Source organism: Xyrauchen texanus, chromosome 1 (genome assembly GCF_025860055.1).
Source record: "Xyrauchen texanus isolate HMW12.3.18 chromosome 1, RBS_HiC_50CHRs, whole genome shotgun sequence".
Classification (NCBI taxonomy): Eukaryota; Metazoa; Chordata; class Actinopteri; order Cypriniformes; family Catostomidae; genus Xyrauchen; species Xyrauchen texanus.
In genome coordinates, this window is record NC_068276.1 from 65,817,293 (window position 1) to 65,833,069 (window position 15,777).

Genomic DNA, 15,777 nt, shown 5'->3' on the forward strand with positions numbered 1-15,777 from the left:
GATTTCACACTTATTGACATTCAGCCTTAAGCCAGAGGCCATGGAAAAGTTTTCTATGGTATTTATTGCAACAGAGACTTGATATTCATCTCTAAGAAAGAGAGTGGTGTCGTCCGCCAGTTGAGATATAATAAGCTCTCTACCTAATATATTGATGCCGTTTATCTCACTTGATTTAATATGATCAGACAAAAGCTGGGCTACCAATAGGAAGAGGTAAAGTGAGCCGGGCACCCTTGTCGGATGCCTCTAGAGACATTGAACCTGGGAGACATACCACCTGTTAGTCTAATTGAGCTATTACTATTGTTATATAGACTTATAATAGCTGAGGAAAAAAACTCACCAAAACCGAATTTTTAAGGGACTGTAAAATGAATGGATGTTCAACGGTGTCAAATGCTTTGTAAAAATCTACAAACAGCATGAGCCCACCCTCCTCTACCATTTCTGGGTAATCTAAAATATCTAAAATGAGCCTAATGTTATTTCCTATATGCCTTTTGTTCATGAAGCCTGATTGTGTTTCGGTCTATGATGGAGTCCAGAACAGACCGTAATCTTCTAGCCAATAAGAGAGCTAAGATTTTATAATCGTTGTTAAGTAAACAAATTGGGCGCCAATTAACTAAAAATAATTTGTCCTTGTTTGGTTTAGGAATTAGGACTGTTATTCCCTGGGTCAGAGAGGTGGGGAGGCATTCGTTTTCAATGGATTCTATGAAGACTTTCAATAAAAAAGGGGACAGTTCAGCGATAAAAGATTTATAAAATTCTGAGGATAGCCCATCACACCCCGGCGATTTGTTATTTTTTAGTTGGTTTATAGCTTGCTGTACTTCTTCAAGTGATATAGGCATGTCACAGTGCTCTCTATCCATTTCGCTTATCATCTTCACTGAAAGGGAGTTAAAAAAATTATCAGACGCAGTTGGGCTAAATTGAGAGCTATACAAGTCTTTATAAAATTTTGAACAAAACTGATATTTTACGATGATCTTCAGTGATAGCTCCATTAATATTCAACTTACTGATACTGTTGTTGGTGGAACGATATTTCTCTAGACTAAAGAAATAACGAGAGTTTTGTTCACCTTCTTCTAACCACTTAGAGCGAGACCTGATAAAGGCACCCTTTGCTTTTTGCCGATACATTTCAGCAAGTTTGATTTGTGAGTAAGATAACCCTTCTTTTTCCTCCTTTGTTAGGGAGTCAAATTCTCTACAGGATAATTTTGTTATATTAGAGACAATCTTTAACTCCTCCGCTTTCCTGGCTTTGACTGTTTCAGCACCAAACTTTCTTAAATATTTTCCTATCTCATATTTGAGCAGGTCCCAGTTGAGCCCAAAACAGTTTTCTTTGTTTGCTTTAGACCAATAAAGTGAAATCATGTCCTTAATCTTATATTGGACTACCCCATTTTGGAGTGCAGAACAGTTGAGCTTCCAATAGCTTGAGCGTGTGGCAAGTGTAGAACCAGCTGAGATATTAAGAGATATGCATATGGCTTTATGATCAGTTAAGGGAGTAGGGCAGATGCTAACATCAACATAATCCTTGTTTAAACTATCAGATATAAGCCAATAGTCCAGTCGTGATTGCCTAGAGCCTGATTTATTGCTCCAGGTATACAATCTGCTATTAGCATTCTTCTCTCACCAAATATCTATCAGTTTAAATCTTCTTATAAAGTCAGTCAAGTATGAGTCTGAACTGTTATGCTGAGAAGGTGGACTTTTATCTATAGACCCGTCTAGAATAATGTTAAAATCACCTCCTAACAATATAAACGCATTTGGGAATCTAACCAACCAACCTGTAAAAATGTTTTCAATTGATAACAAAAGGTTCACAATTTCTTTCTTGGTATTGTACCCATAAATATTAGAAACTAAGTAGGTTGAGTCATTGTGTTCAATAACTTGGCAAATAAAGTGACCGTCTGGGTCACATTGTGTGGTCAAGACATTTCCATTAAACCTGTTATTTAAAGAAGCTACCCCAGCTGATCGCTCTGTTCCGTGGGAGAGCCATATAGTATTTCCCCATTGAGACCTCCAAAAGTTAGAATCGTCCTCATTAGAGTGAGATTCTTGAAAATAGGTAAAGTCTGATTTGAATTGTTTTGCGAACAAAAATAATGCTTTTCTCTTAACACTATTACGAAGACCCCTGGCATTTAGTGAGACAATTGACAACATTAATAAGAACAAAAAATAAGAACTATGAAAGATAAAGAACTTAACCTTAGAAAAGCCTTGGTTAAATACTACTAATATTGATAAGTAACAATAGGCTGTCGAGATCGGCACCATATTTAGCATTATAACTCAGCACTATAATATAACCTTGACATCACTCACATAAAAGAAGAATAATGTTCTATATCATATAACCGTATAAACATTATACCCCTTTTTTTTTTTTTTTTTTTTTTAACCAGCAGGAACTTCACCTGCTACCTAAGTAACACAAAATTTAACCCTGAGATAAAACAATTCTGAGTACACAACCTGGAATGCCCTGAACACGAGGCACTTCTTAGGCAAACCTTCTGATCTAAGCTTGACAGATCACAGATGAATTTCCGAACCGTTCACGAATCCTTTTCCTCCCACGAAATAGGCCGTTTTTCCTTCATCCCGAGCTTTCTTTATGTGCGGCCACAGTTTTTGTCTGTTCTCTCTGTCCTCTTGGGTTAAGTCCTCTGAGAAGCGAAGACCGTTGTTTTGGAGATAAGAGTTGTTCTTTGCTGCTTTCCAAACTGCATCCCTGTATCTTCGAGAGATAAATCTCATGACAACGCCTCTAGGTTTCGTCTGATCTTGTCGAAGTTTTCCCACCCGGTGCGCGACGTCTATAGCAGCAGGGAGCCTTTCCTTTTCCTCCGGTAGAATCGCCTGACAAACACTGGTTACTCGAGCCCGCACATCCTCCTCCCTGTCCTCTGTCAGCCCTTGGAGCCGCAAGTTCCACCGGCGGCTGTATCGTTCCAGCTCACTAAGCCGGTTCATGGTTTTCAAAGCAGAATCCTCGTTCCTTTGCATCCTCTTCTCAATGTAAACCACCTTTGCATTTAAGACTTTAATGTCGCCGCGAACAGATTCCACCATTTTTTCGAGGGTGTCGCTCCTGTTGTTAATAAGATCAGCCAAGGAGCGCACTGCATCGTCTGAGCCGAGCCCGGCTTCTCTAGTAAAAGTTGCTTTCTTATGGAGCGGAGGCTTACTTGGCGTTATGGGCAAGGGCGGGAATTCTTCTACGAGGCTTGTTTGCTGGTTGCAATCCATTCCGTCGTTGGTATAGTCGTGGTCGCTAGCTAAGCAGCTAGCCCCCTCCTCGTTGGACATGGAATCGTTAGGACGCTTCTGTCTGGACTTTCTAGGCATTATAGTCGTGTTCGTTTAGTTTAGTCTTTCGCTGAGAGTTTGTGTTAATCTTTTCTTGTAAATTATTTCAGCTGCATTTGCAGAGGCTGGCGGCCAATATGTGCTTAAAAACCGGTTTGATGCCGAGAGCTTGTAACATTGCGGCTATTCACTCCGCCATCTTGTACGGACCCCCGAACGACTCGAGAGGTGAATTAATAATTTCTGCGGTTTTCACGTAACAAACGAACGGATGTTGCGCAATGTGCATGCTCGGTCAACACAAAATGAACGAATCACTCTCTGATTCTAACACACACCATATTCCTCTATTTGTATTTAACAAGATATCTTTTGGGAGTCGTGAAATCATGTTACACCCCATGTCAATCACTCTCACCCGTCTCCATCGTTTGTGCTCGCTGCTGGTTTGTGTGTGTTTGGTCTCGCTGAAGAACTCATTTTTAACACAGCTTGAATCTTTCATCACATCAAACTCCAAATGCCAAAAAATAAATAAATACAATTTGTTTGTGCTGCAATTTATGATTTGTTTATAGGCTAAAAGTACAAAACTGTACATCATGTTTTTATAGGTTAATTATTCTGATTTTATATTCCGGCATGACTCGTGTTGACTGTGTTTGTGATTGATTAGTCTAATATGTTGCTCATATTCAAAGTATTTGTGTTAGGTGCCGTTCACATGCTGGAATATATCGTTGTTGTTTCATCTTCTATTTGAACTTCTTCAGTGTTTCATCTATTCCAGATCTGCACACAGTTCATTTCCTCAATCAACTTCAGGTGCATCCTGGGATGCTTTTTAAACTATTGAGTTCATGTGCTGCACACTTGCTGGAGACTTTTCTTAAAATAAACAAATAAATACTGTTAAATAAATAAATACTGTTAAATAAATAAATACTTTAAAATAAATAAATACTGTTAAATAAATAATGTTAAATAAATAAATAATGTTAAATAAATAAATACTTTAAAATAAATAAATACTGTTAAATAAATAATGTTAAATAAATAAATAATGTTAAATAAATAAATAAATAAATACTGTTAAATAAATAAATAAATACTGTTAAATAAATAAATAAATACTGTTAATTAAATAAAAGGCTTGTAAAGACATCTATAATTAGTGTGTGTGTGTGTGTGTGTGTGTGTGTGTGTGTGTGTGTGTGTGTGTGTGTGTGTGTGTGTGTTTCTGGTTCTGGTTCTTACAGATAAACCTGTTCTGACTGTAAATCCTGAAACATCACCGATATTCAGAGGAGAGACTGTCACTCTCACATGTGACCTACAGGGGACAGAAGAGACAGACTGGACATACAGATTTCAGTGTGATGGTCGTGATGTTCAAGAGTCTAATGGGAAAGAGTTCCAGTTTACTGCAAGTTACAGCAGATACAGCAGAACATGTTGGTGTTCCGCTAGAAGAACATCTACAGAAATCTGGAGTCCCTGGAGTAATGTAGTGTCATTTACTGTCATCGGTGAGTGATCATCTGTTATATTATAATCATATGCATCATCAGCAGATCCACAGTTTTCCTGAGCAACTACTGGACGACACATGATGATTGTAATTGCCTGTTTTGTGTTTCTGGTCTCGAGACACAATGTAAAAACTACCGAAACGAGCGATTCAGACGGAGAACAACAAACATTTAAGTGTTATTTGGAGTCAAAATGACTTTCAGGATCAACTTGTGAATTTGTTGTCTGTCAGAACTGGGGCTGCAACAACTAATCAGAAATCGATAATTATCGATAATGGAAATCATCAACAATGAATTTCATGATCTATTTGTTGGATATTTGCAGTAACACGGAGAAGCACTTTGATTATAGTCCCAACAAGGAAAAATTGATAATGCAGCCAAAGACAAATGATGAGAAACAGAAATCATTCATTCCTCTCAGAAATCTTCTGGTCCGAGTTGTTCGTTCTTTTGTCGCTTTATATCGTATACGGCTGTCATGTGACAAAAGAACGAACGACTCGAGAGGTGAATTAATAATTTCTGCGGTTTTCACGTAACAAACGAACGGATGTTGCGCAATGTGCATGCTCGGTCAACACAAAATGAACGAATCACTCTCTGAGACTCTTCTTCTGACTCACATAAAATATTTATTCAAAATAAAGTAATAATAATAAAACATTTAAACTTTACTTTTTATGATTCAGGCTTTGTGAGAGTAAATCATCTTTAATTCATTAATGTAAATCAAACCAAATCCTTACGCCCATTATCATTTCAGTGTTTGAAAAATCATATTTTAATAAAATCAGGAAATAAAATTTCATTTGTATCCGATTAATCGATAAATTGTAGAAATAATTAAATATTAATCGATTATCAAAATAATCGATAGTTGCAGCCCTAGTCATAAAACTCAAATTAGTGAATGATATGAACATAACAAACCTCGGACCATCATGACATCTACATACTCAGATGAAGCACTGTCAAAAACACATCAAACGCTCATCTCGACTCTGTTCACTATCGGCTCTTTAAACTCACATGTTTCTGAAATATTTATAAATGTAATACTTTAAACATCACATTACACACTCAGAATATACACGGATGTGAGAGAAAACACTGGAGATGGAAATTAAAAACAGTATCTCAGTGAATTTATCACCCCATATAATTAAATCTTCTCTAAAACTGTCCCATTCGTTTGTGCTGGTTCAGTGTTTGAGATATTAAACATGTTTTTTGGCTGTGATGTCACTCTCCACCTCATGTAGTCCAAGTCGCTCCAAACCGGTGTCGTTCATTTGTGCTGTCAAAAGAAACATCACACCATATTCCTCTATTTGTATTTAACAAGATATCTTTTGGGAGTCGTGAAATCATGTTACACCCCATATCGATCACTCTCACCCGTCTCCATCGTTTGTGCTCGCTGCTGGTTTGTGTGTGTTTGGTCTCGTTGAAGAACTCATTTTTAACACAGCTTGAATCTTTCATCACATCAAACTCCAAATGCCAAAAAATAAATAAATACAATTTGTTTGTGCTGCAATTTATGATTTGTTTATAGGCTAAAAGTACAAAACTGTACATCATGTTTTTATAGGTTAATTATTCTGATTTTATATTCCGGCACGACTCGTGTTGACTGTGTTTGTGATTGATTAGTCTAATATGTTGCTCATATTCAAAGTATTTGTTTGAATTTTCAGCACAAATGTTTGTAAACGTGTTAGGTGCCGTTCTGCTGTATTTTTATACCGCTGTAAACCTATATGAGAACTTCTCAACCCTTATATCACACATTAGTATTATATATTACTCACCTGTTGCTTTACGGGATAGTTGAAGTTGTAACAGGGTCCTCGGCGGTGTCCAATCCAGCTCAGTCTAGGATCCGTTTCACTGGGCTTTCACTTAGTAAAAATATCTAACTATTTAAGTCAAGATATATTCAGAAAAATCACTCTGAGACTTATTTTGAAAGGTTTTCGAATCACCAAAAATTATGGTTTCGTTTTACTCAAAAATAATCAGAATGATACAAAGACAATAAATTAAAAAAATAAAAATAACAGAAAAGCGTATAGGTCTTCACCTCGGAGTGCGGCCCCGTAACACAGGAAACAGAAACATTTATATGGTTTAATTGGGGCCGTCTTTAAGATTTTGGGGGCAGTCCCCTTAAAGAAATCATTCCTTATTAGGAAGCTTTTACGGTTCTTATGCTAAACACAAAGCTGCTTACTTACTCTAGAATCTTCCCTCCAATAAGTTTGCTAAAAATCTACCCGTTATCTCACCTACATGTGTTAAAACCACGTCCTACCCCTGGCCTCTCAATGGCCTCTCAGCAGACCTATTCTCTTCTATGTCTAAAGGTTACAGGGACAGGCACCAGTGTGGTTTCACCCCAGTTTAAACCTCTCTAATGCTTTACAGAAATAACACAGGAAACAGTAGCTCTTTAACTGACAGAGCGAGTTTGCATCAGCCATGCAAGCTCCTTCTGCTAGATTGACATTTCACAAATAGGACATATAAATTGTTTTCCCCTTAAAAGCTCCTTTGCGGTACACAACAATCGTTTATTAAGCTTTTCCATCCGTTTGATGGTCTTTGTCATCTGACAGATGAGATCTTTCCTCTGTCTTCTCAATTGCCTCTTCTTTCTTCTTTTTCTCTCTTCTCCTGGCTTTATGCAGTTTTCTGGCGTGGTCCTTTTGGAGTCTGTCCACTAAAAGATCGTCCATAAATATTTCAATTTTATCAGTCTGATCCGTCTGTTTTGAGATACATAACTCACCAAGAAAAGGTAATGTGAGGCATTTATCAGAAGATTTCATAGTCTCAGTGCCATGCGACACTACACCCTCTCCTGGAATCTTATGATAAATACCTCTAGTCAATTTTGCCGTCTCTGGCAACCTGCTCAATGGGCAGTCAATGATCAATACTTTCCCCACTTTTACACTTTGGTATTCCTGTTCGACATATAACTTGAACAAATGACCCTTTTGTTTATCTATCTAGCAGCTTCATGGATATAGTTGTCGTTGCCCTCGTCGTGTTCTACACAGAACCTCATGACCACTTTGGAGAACCAGACCCTCCCTGCTGAATCCGGTCGGGTTCTAGCCCGTGTTAGAAACTGGTCGAAGGTCTCTCCAGCCATACGGCCTCCGGTCTCCTGGATCAACACCTGAGGCATTTATAGAAGACACGCGATTTATCAGCAAACGCCAATCCAAAAGCCCCAGAACCTACATACATGGTTGTTTTTTGGAAAACAACCCCGTCCCAAATTATGGTTTCTTGGCCATTCAAAAATTCTATAATTTTAAAAATACAGTTTGATCTCCCGTCACTTGAGATCGTTTCCCACTGTCGTCCAGGAATACACAACTGTAACCATGGAGGAAAGACATATCGCCCCATTGTGTCCATGCTTAATATTAGTTCGGAAAATCCATTTAATTTCAATTCATTTCTCGGGCAGAGCCCCTTCCGAACACTCATACTCTTAACTAGGTCCCACATATAAGTATCTCCATGTAACATCTTTTTCACATTCTTATTTTTGTCATTCATACAAAATCCACACCATTTTTGTTCATTAATTAATTCAAAATACATTCGTCTTATCAATCTGTTACACTCATGACAATTTTCACCCCAGTGTGCAGATCCATTAGCCCATCTGCTTCCCAATAGTTCAACAGGACGTGTCAGCGCCTGCAATTTAGTTATACATTAATTAGACCTCCAAAACTGAGATCGACCCAACATTCTTTACAAAGCTTTATTGGCCTTTTCAGTTTATCCCATTTATGGAAAAGGACTAATATTCCCAACAATAATATATTTTCACTGGGGATATAAACTCCCAATGAGAAAATACCCAAGGTCAAGGACCCTATCATAATCCACAACCTTGCTTCTTTACCGTGTCGAAATATCAACAGTCCAGTCAGATATAATGTAGTGACTGCAATTATTGATAGTTCGTACCAAAAGGTTATTTTACTGTTTTTTGTGATTTTCAAGCCTATATCCATTGCTAGATTACACCCACTCAATAAATATACAGCTACTGCCCCCCGTAACTCAATCAATTTGGACCATCCGTCTGAATTTGTTATCATAGCACAGACTAATATTAATTTACTTAGTTTACCGATCATTAATATTCTAGTAATCTGCATTATGGAAATCAAAGTATGCCAACAGAGATTCCGGTTGTAACCATTTAAAAGCATCCATATAACATAGATTCCCAATTCACTAACCTGCGCAAACGAACTGTCAGTGGTTTCTTGGAAACTCTCGACTTCGTTGGCAGTTCCTATTGAGGTCTCGTTTTTCGTCCCATTGGATGCCATGTTAGTCAATTATCAATTTAGATCTTCCGTTGGTCTTACTGGAACAATTTTCTTTATTGGTTGTTTTTCTCAATGAAGTAAGGAAGAAGTTTTTTCTTCGAATGATTAACCCCACAAGTAGCAGAGAGAGAGAGAGAGAGAAAGAGAGAGAGAGAGAAGTTTTATCTCTGTCTTAACTGTCCCTATTACCTCCTACCACTGACTCCTCCCCTTAGTCATCTGTCATCTGACGAGTCTCCGGAGCCAGTGGTACAGGCCTATCTCTTATGATAGCAGTGACTTCTCAGAAATACTCCGCCTCCTCTTTAGCTGAGAACTCTGCAATTTTACAAGTTTTTCTAAAACTTCCAGTTGGTCTGGTCTATGATTCCGTGAACATATCCGTCTACCCAGGGCATTACATGAACATTTCACTATAATCAATAGCAACATTATTCCTATTATTCCTGCTGCCCCGTATAAAGCATACCAACCCAACTTGATCAATAAACTTACTAGCCATTCCCATACATCTTGTGTTACGAACTTAACTACGGTTGTTGTGGCATTCGTCTCAATAAATAACTTAGGTTCGTCAAACCATCTCGGAAAGCTATCTGCTCCGATGATTTCGATGCTGCGTTTGCAAATCGTTTCTCTCATCCAATTCATCCCTAGATAATAATTCTTGTCTATTCCCTTACACCAAGAAGTTTTCCAGGATTTTCTTGAGATTAGTTGATCTAAATCGTCTAGTGCTACTAATTCTAAGTTGGCTAGTTTTAGAGGACTGTCTTTTCTAAGTTCATATCTTAGTAATATGTTCTCATCTATTCTAGCGGGCACATGCATAATTTTCCACTGCAATCCCTTATCTATGGTTCGTATAACTCCCCCCAATCCATAAGATATCTCGTATAAATTGGACGAATTGTTTTTCACTAACGTCCACGGTAATGGTACAATTCCATTAGACCAATAGCATAATACAGATAGCATCTGATTAATGGTTATGTGATCATGCCCCTGTGAGCATTGCTTAACCAACTCTCCGCACCTATTTCCGGTCAGCCCTAGTAGTTCTTCATCATGGAAAATTAATTTCATTCTATACTTCCCGTCTTCATCTTTTCGATGCTTCATACCTACTCGTTTCAGCCTTAATTTTCTTTTTATGCTAAGAACATCCGCCGAACGATTACCTGATATTGGGTCACTGCCATTTATCAGATCGCTGCAATCCATAAGCTCCCCTCGCTTATCACAAAAGATCGAATATGAATAGTCATTATAGCCATTTTTGTTGTACTCATACTTCTTCTTGTGATTCCTCTCACTTATTCTTAACCTGACACATCTATCCATTATCATCATTCTTTCATCGTAATGACTTTTAAGGTCCTCCTCAGTTTGTAATGAATTATTCAATACCATTTTAATTAGATAAACTTCTGTTTCTCTCCGTTTGTTGTCGAATTCCCACAACTCCTTTTTATAATTATACTTGACTCTTGGTAATTTGAACCTTTCCCGCCATATCCACGGAATAGTTTTATTCAGTTCTAAATCAATTGTAGTTGCGTAATATTTCTCAGCTTCTGTTAATTCCATTGCAAAATGGTTATCCATATTAGGAGACAATCTCCCATGTGTTGTTGTTAATAAGACAAATTCCCCTAAGGGATTTAACAGTCTATTCGATTTAATCCATTCCTTTACATTTCTTTCCATTTCCATTTCATATTCATTTTTATCATTTTTAATGTTTCTTAATTTTCGTTTTATTACCGTCCCTTTATTTTTACATTGGCCTATTTTCCACGGATTAAATCCTTGGTTCATTTTAAATATCCAACATCCTCCTAGCTCTTCATTTCGACTAGTTCTACTTGTTGACCCAATGAAATACCGAAGTGTTTCATTTCTATAATGGTCTGTAATGTAACTATTGGTTTCGTAAATCTCCACTTCTTTACTATGCCAGCGTTTCATTCTCACTGTTTTTCTAATCTTAACTTTAGGTTCCCTATTTATATAATACAACACATCTTTTTGTTGTTGATCTTTATTATTTACATTACTATTAATCCACTTGCAAAAATATTTATTATTTTTCTCTATTTCCTTCTTATTCTTTAGTTTTGTAGCTAATACAGTTATATCGAATCCAGAGACATTTTCCCTGTCTACTTGGACTTCTGCTAGGATCACTCGTCCCATTAAGATTTCCCACTGTAATACTTAACTGATACGTACGACGGCTAATACAATTATCCCCAAACCTAACAATAACCATAAAATTGTACTTATCCACTTCCAGCAATTTCGTTGTCGTTTTAACCTCCTGATGTTTTCTCTTGCTCCCTCCAGTTCGTCAGTCAGGACGTTCTTCGACCTTGCTTTCTCCATGTTCTGTAATCATAGGTTAGTTCATAGGTTCGGTGACGAGCCATTTAGCTCGTCGAAACAGACCCTTTTTGATTACTTTCACCTCAGGCTGTTTCTCATGCAGTTCAGCTTCAATTCCCCCAATCCAATTAAAGTCGGGGTGTGCACTGGTTAATACATTTATTTTTAAGTGTATCACAATTTTAAATTGTTTTTCTGGCACCTCTGTAATTTGACCATCCCCGTAAAAGTTTCCGGCCTGAAACTTCTTCTCCGTAGCTTGCCAGACTGAGTGTTCTTTCATGTCTTTGGGCGGAGCCACTTCAAGCTCGACAAACTTCTCCTTCCTGCATGACTGTCTTTTCTCTTTTGTCACATTTGACCTAGATAGAGTTCCCCTATAGTCCTTTTTATACTTAGGGCTATCTTCCCAAACATTTCCTTGTGCTAATTCTATAGCTAGGGAACTCCAGGTTCTCACCTGCCACTCTTGTCCTCTTTTTACATATATCCAAGCTAATTTCCCTGAAGAGCCTCGCTTCATCTCTGCCTCGGGAAAGCACCTTACAATGGGCACATGCCATAATGTGAGGTTCCATCTAGCTGATTCCAGATCAGCTAGAGACAAATCGCTCTCACGATCTTTGTCTATTATCTCTCTGACTAATGCTTCCCTCTCTTGCAGTGATCGGGTTTTAATTTCCCTGTCATCATTGGGGAAGATAGGTGTTCTAGTTTTTAGAAAGGCTACCCTCTCATGTTTCCTCATACCTATCCATGGATGTCGGGAAAATCTGGTGACTATTCCATCTTTGAACAGTCCTATGGGTTTCATAACTCGTATGGCTTCCCATATATACCTGGACGACATTAACGTCCGGTTCTTTGTGCCACATACTACACATGTCCAGCTGTCATTTCCATCAAAAGTGCAGCAACATCGTTCTGCCGTGCCGCCAGACACACGGTACGAATCCACCCTTATTTTAGGATGGATTGGCCAACACTCCTTACATATTAGGATGCCTCCTATCTCAATGTGGCTATGCTCAGTAACCAACCATTCTGCACCCATAGATTTCTTCTCATTAGGGGCTAAAGTGGGTATAGCCACTGCTTTGTCACAAATGACACACATATATGGGCGAACTCGAATCTCTACAGGAGTGGCAGCACTTCCTGTGAAGCCCAATACCCTTTGAAGTTCTGGCTCTAACCACAACATAGCTTTTGAGCCATGCTGACCATGCTCCACTCTAATCAGCCCTCTCCTGCTTGTGATTCTAATTATTTCTTCCATTATTATTTCTTAACTAGATCTTTATTTGACTGGATCCCGTTATTTTCTAACTCTACAGTGTTTGATCCTGTAACTGATTTTACTGTGTCTACGGTCCCTAAGCCTTGATTGAATCTCCCTACCTTTTTCCGTCTAGTGATAATCACACTGTCTCCAGGTTTGAACCTCGGGTTGGATTTTATCTCCCTTTCCTTGGGTGTCACGTAATCACATCTGTTAAGACGCAAGAGACAGAGATCAATAATAGAATCCCATTCTCCTAAGTTTTCATTTTTACCAAAGAATTCTTTCACCTGACGGATCGAATTCTCTGCAATGGAGTTTGTTTCTGGCCTGTAGGGGATGCTCTTGATCAGCAATATTTTGTTTTCTCTACAGAACTCCTCTACTAGTTTCCCACTAATGTTGTGTGCACCGTCTGCTCTGATTGACACCATTTTTTTCCTTCCCATTTGATCCATTCCTTCAAACATTCAACAACATTTTTCTCTAGTGCGGAACGCATTGGCCAGACCATCTTTTTCTTAGTGTGGTTGTCAACTGCTAAGAGAAAATAACAGTTTCCTCTTGCGGTTTTGGGCCTTAGAGGCCCGGCGAAGTCTATACTGACTTCTTGACCTCGGTATTCTTTCGGTAGCTCGCTTTCCTGGGCCCCTTTGGCCGTCATAAATTTTCTGCATATTTTACATTCCTTCTTTACTTCCCTATATCTCATTCTCCAATTTGGTATGTTGAGATTTCGGAGTCTAAGTTCCATTTGAATCAGGTTATAGCTAGGGTGGTTTAATTCATCATGCATTTTTTGAAACAGTTCAGTGACTTCCTGTAGTTTAACTCGCCCTATAAACTTATCTACTTCCCTGTTTCCTCGTGCTGCTTCGCTTTCTTGCTTTGTGTGACCGACTTGGTGGTAACAATGCACTGTCACTTTCTGGATGAGCTCCGCTATCCTTTCCCATTGTTCTCTATGAGGCATAGGTTTATTACGTGCGTTATGGAAACCGTTAGCTTTCCATATCTCTAGTTCTTGGTTCAAACCATCTGCCACATATTCTGAGTCACACGTCAATACAATTTCTTTATGCCCTAATTCAACAGCTTTTTCTAGGGCTTTCTGTACTGCAGTGACTTCAGCTAGTTGAGCAGTTCCTTGTATTTCTTTACTTTGGGAAGTGATTAACTGACCCTCCTTCCTGACTAAGTAACCCCATTTCACTTTGCCTGCTCGCTCACTGCCGTCTGTGAAATATTTTGGCATATGCTGCTGTGCATCATGGTATTTGGTCATTTTCTCTTTCCTTTTTAATTTGATCATTTTCCATTCTAATTGATTATCCCCTAATATCAGGTTCCTTTGGTCCCATCTTTGGGAATGAATTCTTGCCTGATTCATCACTAGGTTCTTTTTAAGTCTGGTCAGTTCGCCCGCGTGAGATTGTATTTCGATAGGCTGTTCTTTTGCTATTGCTTTCAGCTGCAATAGTCTCTTTGTCACTGCTGCTAGTATTCTCTCAGGCCCATTTTCTTCATACTTCAACATACTCGCTTCCTGTGTATGAGTTAAAAAGGCTATAGGCGCTTTGCTGTCTCTGTTTGATAGTGTCAGAGCCACTTCCTGCTCTGCCTCCCTCACATCAACTATCAATGGCACAGTTTCATCACGTCGTTCTAACTCTCCACTGTCTAGTGCCATTCTTATCAATTTTACTCTGGCTGTCTCCATCTCATTCGTCCACTTCCATTTCCCTTCTTTTGTACCCTGATATAGCAACTTAGCTTCTCTAGAGTACTTAGGAATTAATTCTCTGATGAAATTCAGCGTCCCTAACAGTGACTGTAGTTGCTTTTTTGACTTGGGAGGACCAGATTTCAACAACTCTTCTAATTTCCACCTCGTGCTTGTTGTTAGAGTTTTGGAATCCCTCCCTAGTTTAAACCCCAAAAAATCAACTTCGTGTTTCCCTACTTCTATCTTTTTCAGACTCGGCTTAAGGCCGGCAGCTGTCACCCTGTCTAGAGTCTGCTCTAGTAACGTCATGTGTTCTGCCTCTGTTTCTGTGGCTACGAGGATATCATCAATGTAAACTGTTACCAGTATCCCTGATAATATTTCAATCATCATGCTTTGGAATACATTGGGTGAGTTTTTGTAGCCTTGTGGTAGTCGATTATATACAAACTGATCTCCTCTGAAAGTGAAAGCCGTTCTGTCCTGACTTTCTTTTGCTAACGGAACACTGCAGAACCCGTTAGCGAGGTCAATCTTAGATAACCATTTTTTGTCTCGGCCAATGCTTCCACTAGCCTCGCCACAGTTGATTAGATATCTAGTATCTGGTACTGTGAGACGATTAAGCGCTTTAAAATTATTAACTAATCGAAAGCTCCCGTCCGGCTTGGCCACGGCTTGGATCGGGGCATTAGTAGCGGCACTCTCATTTTTCTTCAGCTTCCTTATTATTCCTTGATCTGTCAGTTCTTTGATAGTCTCGCCGATCTCTTTTTCTGCTTTGGAATTAATTTTATACTGTCTTTGTGGAGGTGGGACGCCTCCTGAAATTATGTGCTCATAATTCGATTGAACTTTCCCACAATCATTTTTACTTTTTGAGTAATAGGGCAGATACTTCCTCAAAAGTATTTCCAGCCCCCCTTTATCCGTTAGGTTAGATTCCCTTACTATTCTCTGAATCTCCCTGTTCTGATCCACAATTCCTAATTTTCCTATTTTTACTAAATCATCTGGACAGAGCAAATTGTCATTCCCCATTACTACATTTATCTTCTCTTTTCTCCAGACGTTTTTTCTGCTTACTCGGCCATCAAAGTCTTCAACCATTATTATATC

At 38.6% G+C, this 15,777-nt stretch overlaps 2 protein-coding genes across 2 annotated transcripts in view; both read left to right on the forward strand.

Moving 5' to 3' along the window:
- LOC127646031 (basement membrane-specific heparan sulfate proteoglycan core protein-like) overlaps nucleotides 1–15,777 on the forward strand; it is a 409,929-nt gene that overhangs the window by 286,874 nt on the left and 107,278 nt on the right. Inside the window, exon 12 of the mRNA XM_052129531.1 lies at nucleotides 4,614–4,883. Within this exon, the coding sequence (XP_051985491.1) occupies nucleotides 4,614–4,883 (270 nt within the window). The remainder of the gene's footprint in view (nucleotides 1–4,613; nucleotides 4,884–15,777) is intronic.
- Nucleotides 1–15,777, forward strand: part of LOC127642915 (titin-like) — a 482,588-nt gene that overhangs the window by 55,749 nt on the left and 411,062 nt on the right. The gene's annotated exons all lie outside the window — the stretch shown is intronic.